The 23470-nt window shown below is 37.0% G+C and overlaps 2 protein-coding genes across 2 annotated transcripts; both read right to left on the bottom strand.

Annotated features, from left to right (window-relative positions):
* Positions 1-674: 674 nt before the first annotated feature.
* Positions 675-3619, bottom strand: LOC144449712 (uncharacterized). The gene is made up of 3 exons (XM_078140290.1): positions 3344-3619; positions 2585-2705; positions 675-1610 (listed from the first exon to the last, which is right to left on the bottom strand). Exons 1-3 carry the CDS (start codon positions 3617-3619, stop codon positions 1441-1443), a joined length of 567 nt encoding a protein of 188 aa, XP_077996416.1. The 3' UTR covers positions 675-1440.
* Positions 3620-4739: 1120 nt separating this feature from the next.
* On the bottom strand, positions 4740-14389 carry LOC144449018 (uncharacterized). Its single transcript, XM_078139419.1, has 9 exons — positions 14209-14389; positions 12994-13062; positions 11870-11978; positions 11263-11388; positions 10205-10363; positions 9494-9721; positions 9180-9279; positions 8731-9048; positions 4740-8232 (listed from the first exon to the last, which is right to left on the bottom strand). The coding sequence occupies exons 1-9, from the start codon at positions 14383-14385 to the stop codon at positions 7857-7859; spliced, it is 1662 nt and encodes a 553-aa protein (XP_077995545.1). The 5' UTR covers positions 14386-14389; the 3' UTR covers positions 4740-7856.
* Between the last annotated feature and the right edge of the window lie 9081 nt (positions 14390-23470).

Here is a 23470-nt window from a genome sequence, read left to right as displayed (position 1 = left end):
TGGATGCATATTTCTTTGTTTGTTTGTTTGTAACATGGTTCCTGGGCTCACTGTTAATAAACTAAGAACATGTGTGAGTGAGTAGTGATATCAAGATTGGTCTGATCAACAGTTTGTGTTTACACTGATTACAATGACCACAGACTTTATTATTATAAAGTGAGGAACTCCTCACAAGTGAGTAGTTTTAGCACAGTTTGTGACAGGAAATCTGGGATGGTTGAAAGAATCCTTTGATTGCTACATCAACACTATGACTTTTACTCCACCATGTACCAGTCTGGTTGATCAACCATATTTGGAAGTGTCATTTACGTATATTACCATATTATTAATTCTTGCAGAACACGTTTTGACAAATAGAAACTCGCCATTTCATGATGTACCCACCAATTGTTATGAAAATACACAAAAATTCCCTTTCACATGTAAATGTCACCATGAAAACAACATTTGGGGGATGTCCCCTTTATACATCAATAAAATTCATGATGTATGAAGGGAAACATCCCCAAAATGTTGTTTTCCTGGTGACATTTACATGTGAAAGGGAATTTCTGGGTATTTCATAACAATTGGTGGGTATGTCATGGAATGGCGAGTTTCCATTGGTGAAAACCTGTTCTGCATGAATTAATGATATGGTAATATGTGTAAATGAACACTTCCAAATATGGTTGATCAACCAGTCTATACATATATGCATAATTTGACCTGCATGACCTCTCTAAAGTTGAGGTCAAAGGCTATTTGCAAGTATCAAGAATTATACATTTTTCTAATCTAATCACAGATGAAAATTACAAACATCATTTATAGTAATACCGTATGCTGATATGTAGTTTTTTGTATAAAATATTTAAGAAAAATGTAAAATTCTGGACTTTATCTTTCTGTACAGCAAAATATAATTTTTTTTTCTACTGAGCAAAATTATTGACAACCAAACTCCATGTAAGTTTTGCATAAGAGTTTTCAAAAACTTGTTTTCAATATTGTCAATTATACAGTTTTCTTTTAAATATCAGAATTAAGAATACTATTTCTGTTATTACCCTGGTAGTTGAGCCTTCAGTTTTCTAAGATAAACATAAACTAAAACTGTTTCGCAACATGTTGCATTCGCAACATGTCGATGCAACATGTTGATACAACAGGGATGAGCTATTGAATGGACATTGGTTTACTTATATAGTCTCAGTAGGGAGGCGTCTCTGAAAACTAGTTTATTTAGAGTTCCATGAACTTGCAGTGTTGTTTTGGGACTTCCAGTATTTACACTAGTATACATAAATGGATCACAGGGTGATTAGAAATTGCACAACAGAAGCACCGCTATCACCCACTTGTGTAATGTACCACATTGAAGAACAATAGATTTAGTTTGTGTCTATCATAGTAAACCGAAGGCTGGATTACCAGTGTTGTATATCCATGTATTCAAACTTCAGGAGGCAGTAGAGGTGCTTCTCTTGTATGTTCTCTCCTTGTAATTTCTTCATTTAAAACTAGGTTTGTACTTGATTCCGACTTCAAAATTGCTGGACTGCAGGGTGAGGAGAGCTCTGACTCGGAATGACTACTACTGTCAGTTGAAGGTATATCATATGCTGTGAAAAAATAAATGAACAGTAGAATTTGTTTTAAAAACAAATGAAGCGTGAAGAGTGTATTTGATCACACAACTCATTTGGCTATTAACCTGTAATTCTCTTAAACTTCTGGGCCATTCAATGAATAAAAATAGCATGAATGGCGGTGTGCATAACTAATACTGAAATACAAGCAGTTTGACACAGCCTGTCGACCTGAACAGGCAAAACGTTTCTCATAAGTAACAAGAACATTGATCGTGATACAAACATGTTTATTATTACAAGTCGTCATTATGGTGTAATAAATCAAATCAACAGCGATCACAATTTCAATCTGTTACAATGTATTTACGAATAAGATCAACCACGAACTAACATGTACAAATACAATTTTTAATTATTTGTATTTAAATTTTTTTTAGAGAATATATTGTGTTTGGCTGATCGAAAAATGCGACATTACAGTTTTAACATGGCAATAGATCCAAAACCAAGCTTTCGCCCCAAGATGTAAACTTGTCACTACACTACCTACATATAATATTGACCACTAATTAACAGATATAATGTCTTTTTCATAAGTAACTGGCCACTTTTTAGTGTATACAAATGTATATCTTTGGTCACTTGATGAAAAAAGAGTGTCCCAGTTGCAGCTAGTACAGGCTTCAATCAATATAATCACTTCTCTTGAGAACTACACATACACTGAACTGTATAGTGATGCCACAATCTAGGTATCGCTTCAAAAATAAGTTTGAAAGTTGATGAAAAGTGGAAGCTAATTAGCAAAACATCTCATCCAGATATTACTTGGTTATTGAAAAAGCAACAATATAAGTTTTAAGGAGGAAAAAAATGTGTAAATGAGTTCAAAATGTTGCATGATATTGATAACAATATAAATTATCACACTAACACAAGATAAAATGTGGGTACCGGGGTAATATCCTAATTCTAGTCAGAATCTCTCAAAATATTCAACACACCTGATGAAAGTTGTATAAGAGCTTCTGCTGCTTGATCCGTATCAAAACTAGATTGTCTTCTAATTTTAGAGTTTGTACTCCTGGGTTTTGGAGCTTTTCTCTTTCTTGATATTTTCTCAGCCTAAGATGAAAAAAAAATACATACAAACTTTGAAAGGAAGCAATATATACTTTATATACTGTATTGCATACTATTGCTCTGGTAATTGAGTCTTCGCTTTACTCTCATGATAGACACAAACTAAAAGTATTATCGCAAAATGTTAATACAACAGTGATAAGCTATTGACTGGATGTTGCTTTAATTGGAGTCTCAGTAAGAAGACATAACAGAATTTGAGAGGAAAAAATACATCCCAAAAGAATTCATAGCAGAGCCAAATTTTAATAAGTTCATAAGACTGATAGTGATGAACCTGAACTTCTAACATCATTATGTAAATTTGTATACACTTACAAGTGAAATAACATAATACTATTCATTTGAACTAATAATGATATGTGACTGAGAGTATTGTAATACTACATTGTATACAGGCCTGTACCGGTTTTGTATTGTGTTACATGGTTCGTGAACTCCCTGTGTTATAAGAAATTTCTTCTCCACTGACTATGGTTCAACGTTGAACGTTGAAGCATGGCATGCACCGTAGTCTAAGCATACCGTCGTACCCATGACACCGTACCGTATACCGTACCGTACGCGGGACTATCGTTGTTGTTATTTCGATTAATATATAATGCAGCTAATATACAAACCTGTTCCGGGCTAAACACCGCTGGAATTGGGTCTGGATTGAGGTCCGTTGGTCCACTACCACCGATGAAATGAAGGGAACATATATATGTATCTTTCGAAACGTTTTCTGGACCAAAATTGTCACGTCTGCATGACTTGGTCCATCGTCTGCATTTTTCGAAGTCTTTGGTTGGTTTGGGAAATGGTATAAAAAACACGTCTTTCATATGATCTCGGTCACTATATCTGGAATCACTCCGACAGACACCATAACAACAGTGCTTTGTAGTGACCATATTGAGTATGAACAGTGAAATTACACAGTTTGAATGGCGCGAACAGCAACTATATCACCTCGCGTGTGTGTAGGAAAAGTTTGTCCGAAATTCAAAATGGCGGTGAGCATGCGCACTTCACACACCTGTTTTTCTTTTCCCTTGCACTCACGAGTCACGAAACATGAGGGCGGACGATAGGCAAGGGCACAGGGGTACGTATTATTGCTCAGATTGCCGTTTTCTTAAAGAAAATATCGTATGAATCCTGCTGCTACAAATGTATCAATCTCTATACTACTAGTAGAAAGAACATTGTATTTTTCCTTACAGGTAGGAATATATAGTCAAAAAGTTGTTATAATATTTAGCCAGTAGACAATCTAAAAAATATTACACACCCCTATGGGCAAGGTGTGATACATTATGCGTGAATGGTGAATTTAACGCGTGAATGGTGAATATTGCGTCACTGGTGAATGGTGTTATTTTCGAACGTGAACGAATATTTGAACAATTAAAGATTTTTTGGTAATTCTATAATAATGTAAGTTTCTGATTCCTCATATAGTTTAATATTGATTGCAAAGCATGCACACAGTGACCTATAGAACTTGATGATGAAGGTTTTTACTTGAAAGGATACATTTCCATAATTAAGGATTTTTGTCATTCGGCTGACATGTTAAAATGCAGTCATCAAATTCCCCATCAGTACAATCATGGATGATATAACGAAATCTGCTCAGTGATGTACCTATACATTTTATAAATGAAATAAAATAAAATAAAATAAAATAAAATAGAATAGAATAAAATAATCTACCTACCCCACCTATTAATTAAATTTAATGTAATCGGAACCACAAGCCTAAATATACCCACCAAATATCATGGCAATCAGTCCAGTGGTTCTTTGACTTTAAGTTGTTTACACACACACACACACACACACACACACACACACACACACACACACACACTTTGCCATGCCTATAGCACTCCTGAACCTTATCAGTTCAGTTGTGCTAAAAAAAAACAAAAAAAAACCAAACTCTTATTCAATAATTATGATCATTGATATAAAAGCTTCACACCATTTTTATTGTGTTTCTTAAATTGAAAAAGCTACAAGTGATAGCATACTCAGATCACAGCCAGACATGAATACATTTGTGCTGGTATGCATCGTGTATTTGTGCAAGCAGAATTATATGCAAGTCTAGAAACTAAATGTGACAGTTAAAATTTGAATTTCCCAACCGGAATGCCAAAAATAACAACAACAAAAATTGGTTACAAAATGAAACTAAGAAGTCACAATCATATACACATATGTACAAAGAGCAGTCCTATCATTCACAAGTGATAACTTTTAATTTCTGTATGCAAAGATATGAAAAGGCTGTCAATAATGTTTCAGTTGTACTACAGAAAATTATTGAATCAGTCTATAATACAGCTGACCTGAAATCTTGTGGGACGTTCTGACGTCATTTCAGCGATCTTTTTGAATGTTGTTAGCCATCCACAAGGTCTACAAACAGAGTATTGAGCGCTCAGTATTAAAATCATGCCCCAGCACACATATCACATACAAAAAATTGACATAACTGAACAAAATTTGACATATATGTAATTATGAGTGGTTCTGTATTAAATTCTTCAGTCCATGGAATTTGGCAAATGGCAATTTTGAATAGTTCCTTGAGTAACAAACTACCATTGCTTACTGCCATTTTGGAAGTAACCTTTGTTGTTTATTGGTTCTTTGTTTCTCATTAAAGCTTTCACGGCAACACCTACTTATGGCACTACCATATGACCTGATTGCAATTTAAATATATCTAATTATGTATTCAACCAATCAGGTTCTACATAGCGATTTCATGTGAATACTGATTGCTCAATACTCATCACTTAACATCATTGAGGATGGCAAGCGAAATTCAAAAAGTTTAAAACGTCAGTTATGATCGCTGAACGTCAACCACCCCTCAAGACTATACAGTTAGGCTATATATAACACTGATTTATCTGCCACTGTGTTGCTATTCTTACTGTATGGCATCAAGTAAGCATGAACCAATTTTAAGGGTAGCTTGTATATTATCTTGCTGGACACTCAAGGACAAACATATGTCCTTCACTTAGCTAAGTAACAGATATTTTGCGCATGTGTTGACTAAGATGTTATCTTACCAGTCAGGGATTTAAACTAAATTCTTTTGGGGCATATATCAGTTATTTTTGGTCCAAAGCTAAATGGATTGGCTTCAGACAATACAAGTTGTTTGCTCCTAAAGCGCTAAAGCTCCTAAATTCACTTAATCATTCAATTTTGTGATCGAAACTATGACCTCTGCTCCTCACACTACATTGGAATTACTATAGTATAGTGACAGCTGTGATGACCAAAGGGTTAGAATAGCTGACTCGGAATCTGTAAGTTGCTGGTCCATTCCTCGCCTAAAAGTATGCCATTTGTTGAAATGGCTGAAGTTCTGGGACAAAATTTTGAACCATGACCATGTCTCAGTCAATCAAGCTGTACAATCTGGTACGTAGGACAGTGGTTGTTATGTGAATGCTTTAATCATATGTGTTTATAATGGCTACAATAGCTAGTATGCTCCCAAGGGAGTTGAGTAAGAATATAGAAGCATTGTGTTGCAATAAGTCAGTGGTAGAAATTGTGCAACACTTTGTTTGAACATGGTGTAGGAAGGCACTATGTACAAACATGCATTAAGTATTAAGATTTCGGCCTCAGTTGCTTTTCAAAGATGGCTTTTAATGGAATCACAGCATGGTTGCAGAAGTTTCTTTGATGTCTGTGCAAAGTTACAAATCAAATGAAGAATACAAATTACAGTACCCACACACAAACAAGAAGGTGGAAAAAAAGAAACAATGAAAATCATCCCTGATTTATCAGTACACTTGATTCGTTAATTAAAGAAATAGCCCTGAGAACGTAAGTTGAGAAGATGATCATCTTGATAAAACCACGATGAAGTCATAAAGATGATACATGTGATACAGAAGATCAGCAACAAGCACCGAGTCGAAGATTTCCTTCTCTTCTATTGTCATCGCTATCACAAATTTATCTTGTTCATTGATTGTGAAGTATATATTCATGCACACCCACAACTTGAATAATCAAGGGATTCTCTCGACAATAGCTTTTGTAATGATCCCTTGAACTTGAAGACCTTTCCTTTCAGGGTTGTATATGTTAGCACGCCCTAAAATGTTGCTGTGAACATCTGAAACAATCTTCCTATTACAGTGCTTCCAATCAAAGTATGAACAATAAACTACTGCAACATATACATACATTACCAAAGTATGTCTGTGTCTTTGTATGGAATTTGGAAAGGTCAGATCAAAGATGTGCTGCAATTTTGTGCGTCATTACTGATAACTTTAATCATAACAAATTTCACACTTGACGCCTCTTACAGTTACCAAGGTTAATTGTCTAATAAATCACTTTGTATATCTAGCCATGATGATATCTACCAATAGACAGGGTTTATTTGCAACAATGAAAATTGTGCACTGACCACTTGTTTGGCAGCGTTATCAAAGTATACACTGTTATTCACTATTGCCACTAAGTAGGCAATGTTGTGACTACCATAGCTAAATCTACATCAGTGCATCAGGGTAAGTTCAGTACTGTATCAATATGTTCCAGTACTTCATTGTACATACTCCGATTGAAAACACTGTATCACTATTCAGTGAACACTAATAAACACATTCAAATAAGCTAATAAGAACTCTACTGGGCATGGTCCTCATAATTTTGAATAAACAAACATCCCCTGGTAGAAAGAGCATTACAGTGGATTTCCCCAGACCCGAGTCAAAGCTATTAAATGAACTATCAAGATCAGTGAGTCTGATCACAAGGTTTCATGTTGAGATAGACACCATAAAGATAACACACAAACATCACTTACACAGTGTGGGCTCTGTATTTAGTTAATGATATAAACAGTGTAAAAGCTCACTGATCTTGATAGTTCATTTAAGAGCTTTGATTCGGTCTGGGGAAATCCACTGTAACTATTTGCGAGCATGTGAACAACATAGAAATAAAAGATTTCAAGGGATTATAATAAAAGATAGTATAGTAAGAATTCCTTGATCATTCAAGATGATACTGTATATCTACAACAAATCCATTATCTTCTTGTTGGTACATGATAAAGTATATGGGACCGTTTTAAACACTGTCTTCAAATCAATCGTCTTCTTGGACTTCAATTGACAAAGAAGGCAAGTTCTCAAGGAGTCTTTTGCTCGTGTATCGATTAATCAATTTGGTCCTTAGATCTGGCAAAACTTCTCTATCACCTTCTATTTCAGGTGTAACTACTACTTCTTGTTCTTGTTCTTCTTCCTCTTCATCCTCAACTTCAAGATCGGAAACGACTTCCTCTATCTGTCGTCTATCTAAGTGTCTTGATGAATCAACAACAAAATTCATATCGCGATCAATTTCTTCATCGTCCGAGTATGTAACTTTTGGTCCCAGTCTAAGTTTCATTTTGTCTGCAATTCTTTGTCTTGCATCGACCACAACCTTGAGGTTTCCTGAAGGTGCAACTGGTTGCTGCCTGTCAAAAAGATCAAAGCATACAACATGTCATCTGCAAGAAGGAAATATTCTTAAAACTGAATTCAACTAATGTTTTTCTGTCTTATTCCACAAGGTGATGACTGTGATACCATACAGGACAGGAAAACAATTCAGTTGAACTTTGATAACTCACATTATTTTGTCAAGTAACTGCACTATATAATCTCATGTCCATTACAGTTATGACAAAAATGGCCTACATGTCATATTTATCATATTTGTCTATCATGTCATTTTGTGCTAAGTTTGAATGAAATCACACACTGCATGGCTGGCAAATGGATGCACAGACAGCCAGATGGATGGACAAAACCCATTGTAACAGACATCCCCCAGTCTGGATATACATGTACATGTGTGTGGGGGGTGGTGGTAATCACTTTTTGTTACAAACTCAGACGCTCCTAGCTACTAACGCAGCTCAGTTTATTTTTTGTTTGTTTACAGCATGGTGGTAAATATCATGTAGTCTTACCTAATTTGCTTGATTTGTTGTTCAACTTCATCTGCATACATTCCTCGGAATTTTTTCTTTTGCACAGGTCTTGTTAATCGTTCAACTTCCAGCTCCATCTCTTCCACTTCTGAATCAACAGCCTTCTTCCCCTCTTCAATGTCATTATTTTCCTCCTCCTCCTCCTCATCTACCCCCTCTGCTTCATCATAACGCCTGTCTTCTCTCCGGTCACTATTATCACTAAACACATCTAAGTCTGTGTAACTAACTAAAGATCTACCGCTCCTTCGTTTCCTTTTCCCGGGAACCACTTTGCCATCGCGGATTTTCCTTTTCCTGGAAAAAAAAAGGAGTTGATTTACTATACTGCATCAGTATTAGACCATGCACATCCTTTGTAACAAAGCTGATAAGTGTTTAACTAAGATTTGAAATCTCTAATAAAATGTACATTATTGCATACTTACATTGATTGACTAATAAGACCCTTCATTCCCCCAAAGTTTGGATTACCATGTTTGATATAAAATCTACTTCGGTTGGCAGCTCCTGGTTTCTTCTTATCCGCTGAAAATCAAAGAAAATCAAATTTGTATCCAGTCATTCAGGTATCTTTTTCATGGAATCTATGCACCATCTTGTGTATATTCATGTTAACAAACTGAGGTACAGGAGACATGTAAGTGACAATACTGGACATCACTGTGTACATTTCCAACTTCACACATATGTACAAGAACATGTCACCATCTCATGTTAATGTGATAAAAACAAACTTTACCTTTGGTTGCTTGGCGGAGGAGAAGATGCTCAGCCTTTGGATGAGGTACTGCTATTCTGAATACCTGGGTTTCACAGCATTTGTCTTCCCCTGGCTCTTCTTGAATCACTTCACCTGTCTCTTCAATTTTATTGGCTGACGGTTTCTGTTTAACAGGTGGTCTTTCCACCTCTCCTGTTTCCTTGTCTTCTGTGTTTGGCTCTAAATCCAGGAAATCATCATCTACATCTACAGTAAAATAGTGAAAATTTCAATAACAATGGAGGTGTCAGAATATTCATTTATGAGAATTGAAAATTACTTCTGTGACATACTTTACGTTTCAACATTCACAGATCGTTTTAGAACCAGATTACATGGCGATATCATTGCTCCTATTTGCTAACTTTTCCATTTGCAAAATACAGAAAACAATCACTGGAAACACTTCATTCCTAGGGGTTAGCTGAATTACTTCTTTATTGACCATTAATGTGTAACACTGGATTGATGTTTGTATATAAACAGTAATGAATTGTGTACAGACTATAATTACTTATATTTTGTCAACATACTGCAAACGTGTAAAGTATAGATAGGACTTGACCACTTGGTGATCATAAATACTTCAGCGACCACAATGCATAAATAAGACAAAATTAAGAACAGACTTTGTTGAAACCACTGCAGTTAGAGCTACTTATGGTTTAGAGTCAACAGTTCTGCACCTACCCTCCTCTTCCTCTTGCTTAGCGTCTTCATTTGGCAGTTCTTCTTTTTGTTTAGTACTCTGTGTTGTTGTTGTTGTTGTTGTTGTTTTCTTTTCTGTAGGTTTGCTTAGTGCGAATAAGGCCCTCCTTGCTGTGTGTGGATCTAACCATACAACGTTACCTGTGAATAGTAATATTTTGGGAGATAACAAGTCAAAGGTTTCAAGAAAACATCCAACAATGAGTGATTCAAATTACTGGTGCTAATGCTATTAAAGGTAACCCAATCTGATGAAAATCTGACGTAGTGAATATGGTTTGATTCCTTTATTTACCTCAAATGTATGTCATTCTGTTATTTTGTGAGTGAGTGAGTGAGTGCAACTGTCCTACATCTGATCCAATACCACAGGAGTTATCGTTCAAATCCTTGGTGTTGAGTAATACATTTTACCATTGGAAAGACAGTTTATGTTGAAAACTTATGGGTACAGTACGTCAGAACACTCAGTTTCAACAGAGCTTGGCCACAGAGCGTTGACAACCGTGTTATTTGTCACTGTATTGGTGGATCTGTTTGTTTTCAATCTCAATCCTAGAGTGTTAATTGTATATGTAAGACAGATTTTGATTGGCTATGCTCTGTGTGAGGTTTGAATGTTATTGTTAACTCCAATGTGGTCAGATGTATGAAGGAGGGGATCATTCACTGAACAGAAAAGAACAAACGACAATAAACGTAGCAAATTGACGTAAATGAGAAATCAAGCCATATTGAGAGCTAACCACATTGGCTTCTAGTACAGGTTAAAGTTCACCACAATACAAAGGACAGTAAACTTAGCTATCTCCATCTTTTGTGGTTATAATACTCATACACATATTTGATATTGACATCTATGACTGGATTTTCTCCATTTCCTATTTTAAGTGCACTAAAATCAATATAAAATAATGTGCCACAGATTGGAAAATTTGGTTTCTAAAATACCTAAGTTGTCATTGATTTCTTGTATTCAAGGGTCCTTCTTTTGCTTATTTCCAGCTAAAGAACTGAACTTAAAAAGAGACTTGACTTACAAGAAGTATCATCTATCCACTCAATGGAACCTGGCTGGAATTCTCTGAAGTAGTCAAATAAATCCTGTGTTGTCATTTCATCTACTCCTTGAATATGTAATGCTTCAGGACGTATTTCTATCCCTTCTGTAATTAACATACAAATGTAGAATGGAAAAAGACATTCAGTTGTTATTCACCAAATTTTTTTTGTTCAGCCAGGGAAACTACGAGTGACCTAAGGGGTCTAGCAACTCATAGTGACAACCCTTAGGTCACAAGTATTTTCCAGCTGAATGAGGAAAAATATTAGGGAATAACATAAAGTGTATGTGCGTGGATAATTTTTTGCATGAGTGGATTGTGTCAGATCTACTTGAAAAATGTTATAAATCAATGGGTTTTTTTTATTAGTTTTTATTTCTTCAAACATTCTTCCAAACATTGCTCATATTAACCTCATTCATTTTTGCAATAGTGTATAATAGCTGAGGATTTCGCATTCTGCTAAACAGTAGCCCTAAGCACCTATTTAGTTTCTTCTTTGAGGTCCCAAATTTCCCCATTTCCCCGATACCTGGGGCGGATTTTCTGAATAATCCAGGACATATTGAATTGATTAACTTACCAATAGTAGTACTATACGATGGAAGATCTACTTCCATTTCCTCTTCCTCATTCGGTTTCTTCTTGATACCAAATCTTTTGGCACGCAATTCTTTTTTTGATTTATATTCCTAAGAACAAACAAACACACGAACAAAATAAACACAATTTTGATAACAGACCATAGGAATTCTGTTTTTCATTATGTTGGCACTGATTTCCCAATAATTGTACTTTGATTTTCGCAACCTATTCTTTAATTAAGCATCATCCTCAAATGAATGGTACAAACATTTGTACATGTACATGTATGTTTGCCTGTAACTAAATTTTAGTTACATTGTTACAAAACCTAAATTGCATTGACTCGTCAAAAGAATCATGTTTTATAAATTAAATTAGAGAGTACAAAAACTGACCAACGTAATTAGTGATTTAATGTCCTTTTTTACATGCATGTGTTTAACAAAATGAAGACTTGGTTATTGAAATGTACAAGCTATTTTACTTAGTCATTAGCAAATATACATATTCACATTGTCACTTGGACAGATCGATAGGTACATGCATCTTTTTAATTCATGAACTTCACAATAATGACCACTTGGTGCCGAATTTTTTTTGCTTTGTTTCTGTTTTGTTTTTGTTGTTGTTGTTGTTGGGGCGGGGGGGTGTCCTACAATGTATGTCTTTGATGAAGCCTTGTTTATCGTACATAGAACTATTGATCTCAGCCTTAAGATCTAAGGAACCGTCTGAATTTCTTGTGATAGAGGAGTCTAAGAATGGAATACATTCGTTAGTTTCAATCTCACTATGGATATGGAACTATGGATATTATCGTCCATGCTGATAATGGATGTGTTCCATGTATATGTATGGTGCGACAGAAAAGATTCATCAAACTTTCTAAAAACTACAATTGGCTGATCATACCGCCACCTAGTGGTCAACTGTACATGAACTATGGAATTTGTCTCTGATGCAGTGATGAGGATCATAAACCAAGACATCAAAAACGCAATGCTAAAAATACATTGAACTGCTTGGGTGTTACATGTATAACGAACTGACAACTTACAACTGTTGTATGATTGATTTACATACATGTAGGTTCCTTATACAACTTATTGTACTATGGCTTACCTCTGACATCACATCAAAACCTGTCACAAAATTTCCTGCTTTATTTTCATATCTTCTCGTGTTGGTTCCCTGAAATCCAACAATAAAATCAATTTCACTAAAGAAAGACAAATTAGCAATATAGTATTAATGTTTGTACACTCGTACATGTACATGCAGTTAGTATATTCAAATAAAAACTTAATTTGTATTGGTAAACCGTGGTATCTAAATGTAAAAAGTAAATTTTTGTTCCAAACAAAAACTTGAAATGTTTTCCTTCATAATTCAGTCTTTGTCAACATATTGAGTCTCTTTTCAGAACACATGTAGTACATGCATGTATGTGGTCAGAAGGATCAACCTAAGTTAAGATGATTGTCCTCCAACAAGGTATCACGAGAAGTTGGCCTGCAAGCGAACTCAATCAATAATGAAAACTACACTAATAGTAAGTTAGTTCTATGTAAAATGTCACATGCATGAACAAGCAAAAGCTTGAAGGCAAGATAATTACTTTATTGTCTCCTTTATGAGGTCAATTGATGACATCGGAATTGTATGTACAATGTACACTCAGGACATTAAATTGTTACATTAGCAATACGCTGACAGAGAAAAGACACAGGTAATGATAGCTGCAATAACTGTAGCGTTTGCTGTGATTTTGAGGGCTTTTTTGTCTGTTTTTGTGCCTTTTTTCATTCCGATGTTTAACCTGAATCAAATGCTACAATTCCTGGAACGCAAATACGAATAGACGAGATCACGTTGAAATCACTCAGTAGAATCATTCTCCATTTGTTTATTATTATAATTTGACTGTAACTGCAGTCTACTATTTAGATTCATCAAAGGAATAGACAAGATGCATCAGAAATACTGTTTACAGTAAGCCAACATCACAGGACAAGAGGTCTTTTACTCAAGCTGGTAGATCAAACTTTCGACTAGGCTAGACTGCAGGAAATTCAGACTTCAAGTTCAAGTTCATACAACGAATCATATCAAATATTGAATAAGCTCCCTGCAAATGCCATTCTGCCTGCCTGAAAATGTGTTGGAATTCAAAATAAGACTTGATAGTCACCATGAAAACTGAGGAATCATAGAAGCCAACAAGGTTCTGTTAGGGACGCGGCGGTTTGTGGAGAAATGGCAGTCAACATATAAATCATCGTGTGTTTCAAAGGTAACGTTATCATGACCACTTCCGCGTTTGTTTTGGGAACTTACCACGAGCTCTGAAAGAGATTTGTCTATCCTTTCATCGTTAAAATCGCGTCTCCTCGTTGTGTCTATTCTTCCCACTCTCTCATTTTCTGAGCTTCCACTTTCAACACTCTCAAAATCAAAAGAGTCGTCACTTTCCATTGCTCTCGGCTTGTCTGGAGTTTCGATGGCGTCCGCCATTTTGTTTACCTACCGTCATGCATCACGCGACAAATTACGCCCCCAAATATAGCATTTCGAAGAGCTTTTGTTTTTATCAAGTTAACACCAATCTCTTACCTTGACCACAGACCACTGAACAAGTTTCATCATCACCAGGAACATTATTATTCAACGAATCTCAACGTCACGTTGAATCAAAAATAGTGATGCTTCTGAATCGAAAACATGAATGAAAGCTTAGTTCCTAATTTTGGGGGTTGCCTTTTGCTAGGGAATGATTGAAATAAACTATAAAATGAACGTTTTAATTTTATGGAACTATGGAGGGAACAAATACTTTCATGATTAGTATTCCACAGAGAGACAAAGAGAGACAGAAAGACAGGCAGACAGACAGACAGACAGACATATGTACAGAGACAGCTACAGACAGACACTGGAAGGCATACATTCGCATTGCTGTCACCCGACTCAATACTATTGTCGTGAAGTAATTGCGGCGAAGCCGCGAGAAATGTTTTAATTTACTCGGTAAACGACCGCTCCTGAGGTTTAATTTGGTTCAAATCATGATCAAAATATTTCGGAACCCCCCTCTTTCAAACCATCAGAATTTCCATGCCCCCCCCCCATTTGAACCCTCAATTTTTTCAAACCCCCCCCCCCCCCATTTATTTATTCATGCCCCCATTAATTGTATGAAGTGTTACTACAAAGAACATAGAAACGAAGGATGAAAATTCTAGAACGTACTGTATGGTTCCTGTTTTGCGAAACGGAAGGGAGAAGAAGGAGACAACGTAATAATGGGACTGAGAAACTACATGGAGAAGAGGTGAACGAAGCTAGGGCAGAGAAACAGTCGCTGAGTCATGAAGGTATGAAGGATTACTGCTATGTCTCTCAGTGTGACGTCTTTTGCCTGCAGTAACCCACAACTTCTGAAGACCATTGAACTTATTAACGTAAACGATTATTTTAATGGTCTGAGGTGATATATATAGAGTAGAGTAGAGTAGAGTATATTTTATTTGACACACGAAATTACGTCATACAAGAACATAATTTATGGTCAATGATATACCTGTCAGATACAATGTAACTAACTACACAACAATAAAGACAACCCACTAATGGATTCAAGAAAAGTTAAATTTGAGTAATAGTGTTATGTGTATGTAGGCCACAATGTGTATTTTACGGGACCGCAGACACCCTCCAGTGTCTATAACGAAACTATTGAGAATACAAACAAGTACGAATTTGCATGTTTAGGGGTGGACCATTTGATAACCTGGTGGGGGGGGGGGCTTGGAAGATTTCGGGGGAAAAAAGATGCCAAAAGAGTTGCTTGAAAAAAATCCGGATATGAGTGGGTGATGGAAAAAACATGGACCACTGCTGCTAGGAAAAAAATGTCTTGGCAGGGAAATGATGCACAGGTTCGAGTATACTGTTCAACCTGCTCGTACCTCTCCAACCAGGACACTTGTCAAATCATGACAAACAGTTTCAAACACATGTCAGGGACCAGTCAGTTTCGTTAACCTGTGGTACATATATATATTTGTTCTTGTGTTTCACTCATCTTGCTTCACTCATCTTGCACTTTGGGGCAAAAATGAACTTGAAGGTTTTGTTATCGTAATCTTCATACAATTAGATAGTTTATCAACGAACTTAATCTAAATTGTTCTAGTCTCTTCAGTATGAATTTGTCAGAAGGGATGAATATACTTCCTATTTCGGACACTACATGTATCGACACCACAACTCAAATTCAAGTTTCTATTGTACACTAGGTATGACCCCCTAAAGTGCTCTAACACATCAGTAACTTTATACATGCAATATCAATGCCCCTATACACCAATATTACAGACCCACTTTTACAACATGGAAAACTTATTTAAAAAGTTATATTTACTTTAGCTTTTCGAAGCTTGGCAATATATATCTCAGAGGCTATGAATAACCTAAAAATTGCCTAAATAGAAACAAATTTAAAAAACTACAGATCTGCCGGAGGGGGACCAGTTGGACTCCAACACCCCACAGGCCACTCATTCGTTAAACCAACAATAAGATTCACCAAAATTGGTTTAAAAAATTCAAAAGCTTCTAGGGGGGACCCCCTAGGACCCCCCCCCCCCCATAAGAGGTAGACATGTCCAAGCCTCAAATCAAAGTTCTCCCCTCCACCTCTTACTGTCAAGATGCTATGAAACTTTATTTCAAAAATGTCAACCGTGTGATATGTGTAGTTGCTTTTTACTTATTGTTAGAGCTGACTTGTAAAGCTTGCAAATTATTGTCTGAAAGTGTCGGTGAATAGCCTAAACATTGCCTTTAGTAGTAAAAAAAACCTCCAGGGCTTCTAGGGGGAGACCCCCTAGACCCCCCCCCCCCCCCCCATAAGAGGTAGACATGTTCCAGTCTCAAATCAAAGTTCTTTCCTCAGTTCACCTCTTACTCTCAAGATGCTATGAAACTTTATTTCAAAAATGTTTCAACCTCACGTAGTTGCTTTTTACATGTTAGAGCTGTCTTGTAAAGTTTGTAAATTATTGTCTGAAAGTGTCTGTGAATGGCCTAAACATTGCCTTCTAGAACCCCCCCCCCCCCATTCATTCACACACACTCACACAAGAGGTGGACATATCCCAGTCTCAAAGCTCTTCCCTCCACAGCTTACTGTCAGATGCTATGAAACTTTATTCACGGGGGTCAGTGACTTTTACATACAGTGAGGCAACATCGTTGCATAAGCACGAAGAATGGCTATACAGATCCGAGTTGACAGCCAGGCAACACCGGTTGATTGTTATCAGCCTTGTCATTAAATCATGTGGTATGTAGACACCACAACAATACTCCCGGATTACGAGTAGATTGTGGAGTGACGAACATCCAAAGATACACGGATCGGAGGATCGTTTGACTAACAGGGACTCGATGGTATCGGTACATACAAAATAATTCATTTGGCGTTAATTTTAGTAAAGCGAAGCTCCGGGGACTGTGAGAGAGTCAAGGTATAAATTATCTCAGTATTAAAAAATATAGGTATATCAAACAAAAAGGGCTGGTGTGTTGTTGCCTTTTTGTATATGCGCATGCGCACATATTTACACTGTCGCACGTTGCCTCATCACGTTGTGTAAGTAACCTTGGGTTTGAAATAGACTTAGGGAGCCTGCAATATTTACAAGGGGGAGGGACGGAGGAAATCACACATGGTCTGTTAAGTAAAACATGACCCCCCCCCCATTCTCCATTTGTAAAAAGTGACCCTCCCCTTTGTCCCCTTCTTTGTAGAACATGACCCTCCCCATAACAATTGCATATACTGAACGTTAATCAATATTCCCATTATATGTATACATACAAATTAAATGATTTTGACTCTGTATTAGAAAGCAATATTTGTACATATAGAGTGACAAATAGTAAAAGACTGGCAAGTTATCTTTCTCCTATAACCATACACAATCTAGTTAGTATCTAAAACGGGCTTTCCATGTTGTGCATACTCTGCCTGATCTGGTCACTTGTAAAAGTTCCCTGATATCATTGTCATCATCATCACGTTCACCTTCAGTATTGCCATTATCAATGTCACTCTAATCTGACTCACTGGTACTACTTGAGTCAGTACATGTATCACTGTCCGTGTTCTCTATGACATTCAAAACTAGATGATGATGATGATGATGATGATGATGATGATGATGATGATGATGATGATGATGATGATGATGATGATGATGATGATCATCATCATCATCATCATCATCATCATCATCATCATCATGATCATCATCATCATCATCATCATCATCATCATCATCATCATCATCATCATCATCATCATCATCATCATCATCACTGCTACCATCACCATCATATTTTAACAACAACATTCACGTACAGTGTGAGTGATAGGTGAGATGGGTACACTCAACAAAGTGCTCATCTCACTTTTACATCTCTAAACACACAAAACAAATTGACAGTAATTGAATCTTCAATTTGGTCACAAAACTACGGATTGTAAAATGTGACCCTCCCCCAAACATTGTAATGCAAAATATAAACCTCCCCCCAAGAACAGGTTTATAAAATGTGACCCCCCCCCCCGATTCCTCCGCCCCCCCCCCCCCTTGCAAATACTGAAGGCTCCCTTATGTATTGAAGGCTACACTTGACTGTGCATAGATTTTGGTATGAGTAAAGGCGCCTCAGTCTGACTACTGGCTTCCAATGCAATGATCGTACTTTGGACCCCGCCCGTCCGTGATGTGGATGCCGCATAGGTTCATTGGATTCCGACCGCTACAGGTATGATCATGGTAATATCTCGAGTTATAGACTTGAATATATGTTAGCTTTGATATTTATATCTGATATTGAAAACAGCTTGTAAGTCACCTAGACAATAGCCTGCAGCTGTTGACTGCGTTTTGTTGTATGTGTTTGTATTTGCATTGCATCTAGCGCAGTGAACAGGCTACATAAAGAAATATGTATTACCATACTCGGGGACACAATATTGCTTAGCTTCTTGTTTTCCTAATGAAAATATCACACGAATCCCGATACTACAAATACATCAATGTATAAGTACTTATACGTTCTATCAAATGGTACGTTCTTTCCAAAAGGTAGGGGAAATACAGGCAAGTCAAAATTAGTTATTTAGCCCATAGACACTAACTTGAGAAAAACAACAGTCTAAGAAATACTACATGTTACCATAGAAGTTGAATTGGAGAGAGACGTATATATACAATAATGTATCACGAATGGTTGGTTTGAATTACATAATCGTCTACCATCATAGATTTTTTTCATTATATCACAACGGATTTTCGTATTGTGTTTAATTTTTAGCACAGCTGAGGTTCAGTGAAGCATGGTGAACCACCTATCTGTCCGTCTGTCTGTCTGTCTGTCTGTCTGTCTGTCTGTCTGTCTGTCTGTCTGTCTGTCTGGCTGGCTGGCTGGCTGGCTGGCTGTCTGTTGGTAAATTATTCAAATCAAAATGATTACCCAACAGATGTGTGATTTGGGATAAAATTGTGATTTTTGGCCAAAGATATTTAAATCCGAAAGTACTGGCAGATTTGGTTTGAATTTGGTGGTTTTTGGTCAAAAAACTTTATTTCCGAAACTACTGGTGGATTTGGTGGAAATTTGGTTAGAATGTTCTAGGGGTGTATAGATGAAGAATTTTTCAGCACATGGTGATCTCACCAGTAATATTCTAATTTGATCTAAAATGTAGGAATGATCACGGTTCTGTTGTTAGAGACCCTAGCAACCACGATCACACCCTTAGCAACAGTCAATTACCAGGATATGTTGCGAAGATAACAACATTGCCAGATAGACAAGTGAGTAAACATCTAATGTATACCTAGCAACAATACCACAACCACAGTAATAGCCAAATGGCGGTGTATATTGCAAAGATAACAAAGCGAGTAGCTAGGCAAGTGGATAAATATTTTTATTTAAATTCACATTTAGTCACCCAGTAATTGAGATACCGCCTAAAGTAACAGTAAACTGGTGACGTAATAATATTGCATTGGTCGGATCAGCACGTGCATAAATAACATTTTTAAAAAAAACATTAACATATAACTGAACTGTACAGTTGTGCTGCAACACCATTGACGTTATTTTTACTTTCTATCTGGATTGTTATTGAGTTGGGTTTTAAATGGACTTCTGTTCCACCGTGCTCACCCGGGGCCGACCACCCTGGGTTACAGTAGTCAATGTTGAATATAAATGTACCATCGTGGGGATTGTTTACAGGATGTATATGATGGCCATGAAGAAAAACGTCCCGGATCGCGGACGACTCGACACATTCACTAGAGCTCGCTTTTGCCTTTATAGTTTTATAGTTTTATCAATGAACGCGAATTCGAGTTCTATCTTTTAAAAAAAGGGGGGGGGGGCAGACTGCAAGTGCAAATTTAAAACAATGGCAGGCCAGGCATACATGGATATCGAAGCTGTCATATCGACTTAAAACAGAAGACCGAGATATCACGACCTTAAGAAAATCAATAACGATTGTCAAAAATAACTACTCGAGCCTGACCCAAATAAACGAGAATTTTCAGTTGACGATAGCAACGTCAGTCAGTTATTCGGTGCATAAGAGTAGAAATTGCGTCATGTATGTACCTTGACCTCGATCGAGTCTTAGCTACCTATTGTCTACTGTGAAATATTGTGAACCTAGTGTATGTGCATTGACTGTGACTCTGATAGCCATCGTCTTCTACCATGAGAAAAAACATACATAGACATCTATCGGACTCACAATCTAATTAGTTAGTACCGTGAACAGTCTAGTTGTCCAGTGAATTCCTTGATTTTTGAGCAGCTTCGATAAAAAATGGAATGCAAGTTGCCAAGTAGAAAAGTTGTAATTATGGTGTGCAAGTTGGTTGAATTGTCAGATTAAATAATGGTTGAATTCGCAGCTAGAAAAACTAAATTTCAAGTGTGTGCCTGGCAAATATTGTATCAAAACGTATATACGAAAGACCTAAAATGTGTCTTATCTCTTTTATACAGTTCCTAAAACAAGTATTACTTGGACGTTGGGCAGTCGTGACATGGTGAAAAGTTTAATTGATAGCTTGGAAATATCTGAAGCGAAAGAAAGGATACAGCTAAGGAATTACACGTACAACAATATCAACTAAAACATTATGGAGAAGAAAAAATTACCGAATGAGAGTGACGATCAGCATGTACCCCCACGCAGACGACTAAGAACCGTAGCTATTCTCTTGTCATCAATTTGTTGGGTGAGTTTTTATAGAGATTAGACATGCGCATACATACGCACGCACATACGTATGTACAGACAGACAGACAGACAGGCATACAGACAGAGACAGACAGACAGACAGACAGACAGACAGACAGACAGACAGACACACACACACACGCATAGACATACACAGACATACACACATACATACATACATACATACATACACACACACATACATACATACATACATACATACATACATACACACACACATACACACATACGTACATACATACATACATACATACATACATACACACGCACGCACGCACGCACGCACGCACGCACACACACACACACACACACACACACACACACACACATACATACATACATACATACATACATACATACATACATACATACATACATACATACATACACACACAGACGTCCGGACAGATCTAGACGGACAGACTCAATCAGAGAGACAAGGAGAAACTCTCGACTAGAAATACTGAAATTGCTACTCGGGTCTTACACTTGTTTTTTTTTTATTGTTCACAGGGTCTTGGCTTATGTATTCCTGGCCTTAGTCTGCTTGAACTCCAACGACAAGTCGGAGTGTCTTTACAACAAATTACAATCGCACTCACAGCTCGCAGTGTTGGTCATCTCTGTGGTGCGATGCTGTCTGGATATTGTTACGACCGTTTCGAAAATCACTTCGTTATGGCCTCGGCATTGTTCGGAGCAGGAACAGTTGGGAGTTTCGTCCCTCTTGCATTTGACTACATTTTTCTCCTAGCAACTATGGCAGTGTGGGGTATTTTTACTGGATATCTAGACACGGGTAACTCTATGTTAATTTGCCTTCGATATTTCTCATCTTCTGGTTTCCCAATATTACATGTATACGCAATATATACCCGTTTATCAGAAATAAGATGTATCTCATAGGTTGGCCACTTGGCTTGCCCAATGAGGACAAAATTTATTGCTGTAAGATTTTGTGTGTATCACTCATTTCGTCTTCTTGATTATAGGCAAATTTGAGAATGACATATTTTCTTTTGTTTTTCAAACAGGAAATAGCTATCTGTCAGTTAATTTATGGGGAAGAAAAGCTGGACCTGTCCTTCAGGCAAGCAACATGCTGATCGCTGGTGGAGGCTTGGTGATGTCGCTTGTAGCTGGACCTTTTTTGTCTACAACTGAGGTAGTGTTACGAGTCACAGATCTAAAATATATCCATTCAGGACATTTTGGTAAATTTTCATTATGAACTCTAAATTGAAGTCAAAAGCATTTAAACTTTGAACATACAGTGACATTCCGTTGCGTAACAACATAGGTCTTTGACATCTCTACATGGGGTGTTTCTGAATTGTTTGTACCAGGTACGATTGAACTGTCAACAAGTTTTATTATGACATGACTATTTTATGGTCTTTGAGATATGAACTTGTATTACTAATCTAGGGAAGGTGATTGGATATTAGATCTCGGATGATGTCTTTCATCCTAAGACTTAAGAATACGTCATACTCTAAGAATAGGGATTTTGTGTAAACTTGGAAATGTATTTAAGTTGGGTTTTTAGCCCATCTCAAGAAGGAGGAGGCGGGGACGGAGATTGGTCATGTAATAAAATCAACCAAGTGGTTAGCTTGGCGTTCGTTGAACCAGATACGTATGTTTCGTTGTGAGTTCTACTCAACACAATCCAAGTCGGTACGGTACCTCGTAGAAGAGATGGTTTGAGAAGAAACTAGTTGGTCGGCTAATTCAACGTTATAGTCTTGAATGGAATAGACTGACGATTGGAACAGCAGTGCGAGTGAGTACTTCCCCGTTTGAACATTTCAATATCGATAAACTGCACAGTAAGCCGATCAATAGCGTTTCAATGGTGGGGTAAATCCGGGTCTTGGCCATGTATCTGGTTCTAGAACTGACATTGTATTCTCCGAAACTGATGAACTCCGAAATGAACGATTGACACTTGAGTAATACACTGTAACAGTTGTATGATTGAACTTGATGGACCGCACCCAGTATGTTCATTTGCCGTAACTATATGAACACTGATGTATTAATGATTAACGCTTTTTCAACTTACAACACATAATGGGACTTGACCTGTTGCCGCCCATATTTACAGGCGATGAAATAGTGAAGAAATGGCTTTGTAAATTCGATGCATTTATCAGTTTGAAAGGATACAACGATGACCAAAGTTTGCATACCTTCACTCTATTGCTGACTGGAGAGGCCGAACGTTGGTTTGTATCATTA

This window comes from Glandiceps talaboti, chromosome 18 (genome assembly GCF_964340395.1).
Source record: "Glandiceps talaboti chromosome 18, keGlaTala1.1, whole genome shotgun sequence".
Lineage (NCBI taxonomy): Eukaryota > Metazoa > Hemichordata > Enteropneusta > Spengelidae > Glandiceps > Glandiceps talaboti.
Note: the sequence above shows the minus strand (reverse complement) of the source record. Positions and strands in the feature narration are given on the sequence as shown.